The 3,078-nt window shown below is 31.6% G+C and overlaps 1 protein-coding gene across 1 annotated transcript in view; it reads left to right on the top strand.

Annotated features, from left to right (window-relative positions):
* Positions 1-7: 7 nt before the first annotated feature.
* LOC106871493 (uncharacterized) overlaps positions 8-3,078 on the top strand; it is a 23,052-nt gene continuing 19,981 nt past the window's right edge. The window contains exon 1 of the mRNA XM_014917976.2: positions 8-502. Coding sequence (XP_014773462.1) covers positions 176-502 — 327 coding nt within the window. The 5' untranslated portion in view covers positions 8-175. The remainder of the gene's footprint in view (positions 503-3,078) is intronic.

Genomic DNA, 3,078 nt, shown 5'->3' with positions numbered 1-3,078 from the left:
ATATATACATACATATATATATATTATATATTATATATGTTGCTTGTCTGAAATAGACAAAAAGAACATGCTTTTGATTATGGACTTATGGCATGAAATACAAATCTCGGATTCGGATGCCTTTTTAAAGTAATTCTGGTTATTGCAGTCCTGTTTCTTTTATGGCTGGCTGTCAATGCTTGTTGCCTTTCTCTTCCTACTTTCTTCCCTACCCCATCTAGCTATTAGAATGGCATCCAAGTTCTTTGCCATAACCATTTATTCTTTGCTAGTTATACAGTATCTCTATCAGCAGCCAGAAGTTATAAAAACAAAGTACAAAAACAGATCTGCAATGCAGGACTTCTTCACTAAACATTGCATAGGATTAAAGGATGAGCCATATTTACTTGATGACTATTGGAGTGGCTTTAATATTAATATTCTTTTTCAAAGGAAACCAATGTTATCTATTGACAATGTATTGCCTCTCAATCCCAGTTTCATCATTGATGCTTTAAAGGCAAGGAGTTTTTTTTTTTAAACTTTTTTTTTTTTAGAATGATTCTTGAAAATATTGTGTTAAGAAAAATCCTCTTCTCACATCACTTTTTTATGCACTTAATGTGAAATACATGTGCATACATATATTTTTTTGTTCTGACAGTTGTTTTTCAAAAATAAAACTGAAAAAAAAAATATCACTAAAGTAACTGGATCCAGTTGGCACCAACAATATTTGTGGCGGAGAATTTCCTCAACTGTTTTAGAATTTAAGGACAAAAAATGTCTATAGATTGGGCTGTGGCTAAAGTACCGACTGTCTGCAAATTTTAAGAACTAGAGGTGAATTGGTACAGGTCTTTCCATTTGTACATTTACAATTGATATTTGAACAATAATCCTCCCTTCCTACTTTATCTCTAAATTCCCCTTTACTCCTTTCATGTCACCCAGCCAATAAAGACCTGGTTTCATCCAAAACAAAAAATTTAGAAATCTAACAAAACTAGAAAGTAATATAAAATGATAACCTCTTGGCATCTCTGGATGAGTACCTCACCTGTATTATTACTATGTGATAGATCTCGCAAATGTATGCTTGTGTTGTGGAGTTCAGAGAAACAAACCTGTTATAATAGGTTTTTAACAACAAATTTAGTCCTATTTGAGGTAAAAAGGAAAGAAAACAAAGTGTGACTAAATTTTTTTGATTGTTAGTTGAAACATCTTTTTTGAAAGGTGGGTTTATGAATATGCTTATTTAATTTTAAAAAAGGGAAAATAAAAAGAAAAATATTTTTGCTATTGTGCTTGGCCTATGAAGACAATTATTTGATTTATTGAGGTTAATTTCTATAATTATTTTTTTCTTTGAGTTTATTTAATTTATACCCAACATAAACTAGTTAACATCTACATTCATAGATGTTGCATTAGAAATATGAAAAATAACTTTAAAACATACTGCAGTTTTTAAGTTAGATTTCATAAGCTTAAAGAGCATTTTGTTAGTAGTTGTACTAGTAGCAATATTTTTCTTTCCACATTGTTTTGTTCCCTGCTCCCTCCCTCCCATTTATGTTTAATGCATATCAAAATGCATAGACACTCTCTCCAGAGTTGTTCAGCACCAGATCAACCCTGATATTAATGGCTTTACAGCTATGACTACATGTCTTTTTAGGGGCAGGACCACATTTATCCAGTGTCTTTTGCTTTCCCCAAGACAGTGGGGTGTAATTTGAGGGAGATTTGGCTGCTATTTCAGCAATTTAAGCAGCCATATTGAGACTCAGCCTCTCCAGGGTACTTTAGCTAGGTATATCACTACATTTCCCAGATTCCAAAATTACCAAAACCAAAAAAATCCAAACAAATAAAAAAAAACCCAAATATCTTTACTTTACTCACCCTGTTTTAAGCAAAGTTAATTTTACAGGCCTAGCTACCAGTCAACTTTGCTTGTTTGAGAAATTATTTTCTCCTGATATACATCTGCCTCAAAATGATCATATTCACTGGCAGTGCTACCATGTTGTGAGGATGGATTTCAAGTGCCTGTAAAGATTTTTTTTTTCCTGTAGTAGCTATTGCAGTATTTCTTAAACCACTGCTTCTTTTTAATCTCGTTTATTGGTTCCCTTAGTAGTCCCAGTGTTTCTTAACCATAGCCCCTTCAAGTATTAAACACACAATTGTATCACAACTTGGGCTTGTTACATGCAAGTTACTGGATACAAAGACCTAGATACCAAAAGTAGTTTAGCATAGTTTTATCTGAGATTTTGTCTTTTAAAAGATGAAAGTGTCTCAACAGTTGACATCCGGGTTTGCAGAAAACTGTTAATTATTGAATAGCTATGTGGTATTAAAGGCTATTTTTCTTGATCATTACTAACAACTATAATACAATATTGTAAAACTGAAGCTTTTGAATATTAATAGCACATTATTGTAAACCATTGTTTATATAAAAGCATTTGTATATAGTTTGGTGAATTGAAATGAAAAAAAATCTTTTGGTTTAAGTGAAGCTGAATATTATATATGTATATAAAAGTTAGCTTTATTTTATGACTGCCATCTTACTAAAGACATTGAAAAAAAAAAATTAAAAAATAAAACAAAAATTAAAAAAATTAATTTGGTGTGGGTGATGAATATTTGGAAAAGTGGGTTGGGTGAGAATGGAGATTTTTTTTTTTTTTTTTTTTCCTCTTCTGTTGAATAAGAAACCCTTTAGAAAGTGTTGATGAACTAAGGGTGAAAAACTATTTTCACTTGTGTTATCCAGCTAAGTCTAAATATATATGTATATATTAAAATGTTTTCATTTGTACATATTTTTCGGATCTGTTTCTTTAAATCTGATATTTGGGTAACAGAGTGAATCTAAGTAAATCTTGAAGTTATTTTGCAGAGATATTGTTCTATTGTCCATTAAATATTCTAACAGAATTGTTTTATTTATTCAGCTCCTAACATCTGTTATCAAGCAAATTCAGTTCCCTCAACTCCGAGGAGTCTCTCTCTCTCTCCCTCTCCCTCTCTCTCTTTCTCTCTCTCCCTCTATCTCTCTCTCTCTCTCACTCTCTC

The sequence above is a fragment of the Octopus bimaculoides genome, chromosome 1 (assembly GCF_001194135.2).
Source record: "Octopus bimaculoides isolate UCB-OBI-ISO-001 chromosome 1, ASM119413v2, whole genome shotgun sequence".
Lineage (NCBI taxonomy): Eukaryota > Metazoa > Mollusca > Cephalopoda > Octopoda > Octopodidae > Octopus > Octopus bimaculoides.
This window is presented reverse-complemented; position numbering and strand designations above follow the sequence as displayed.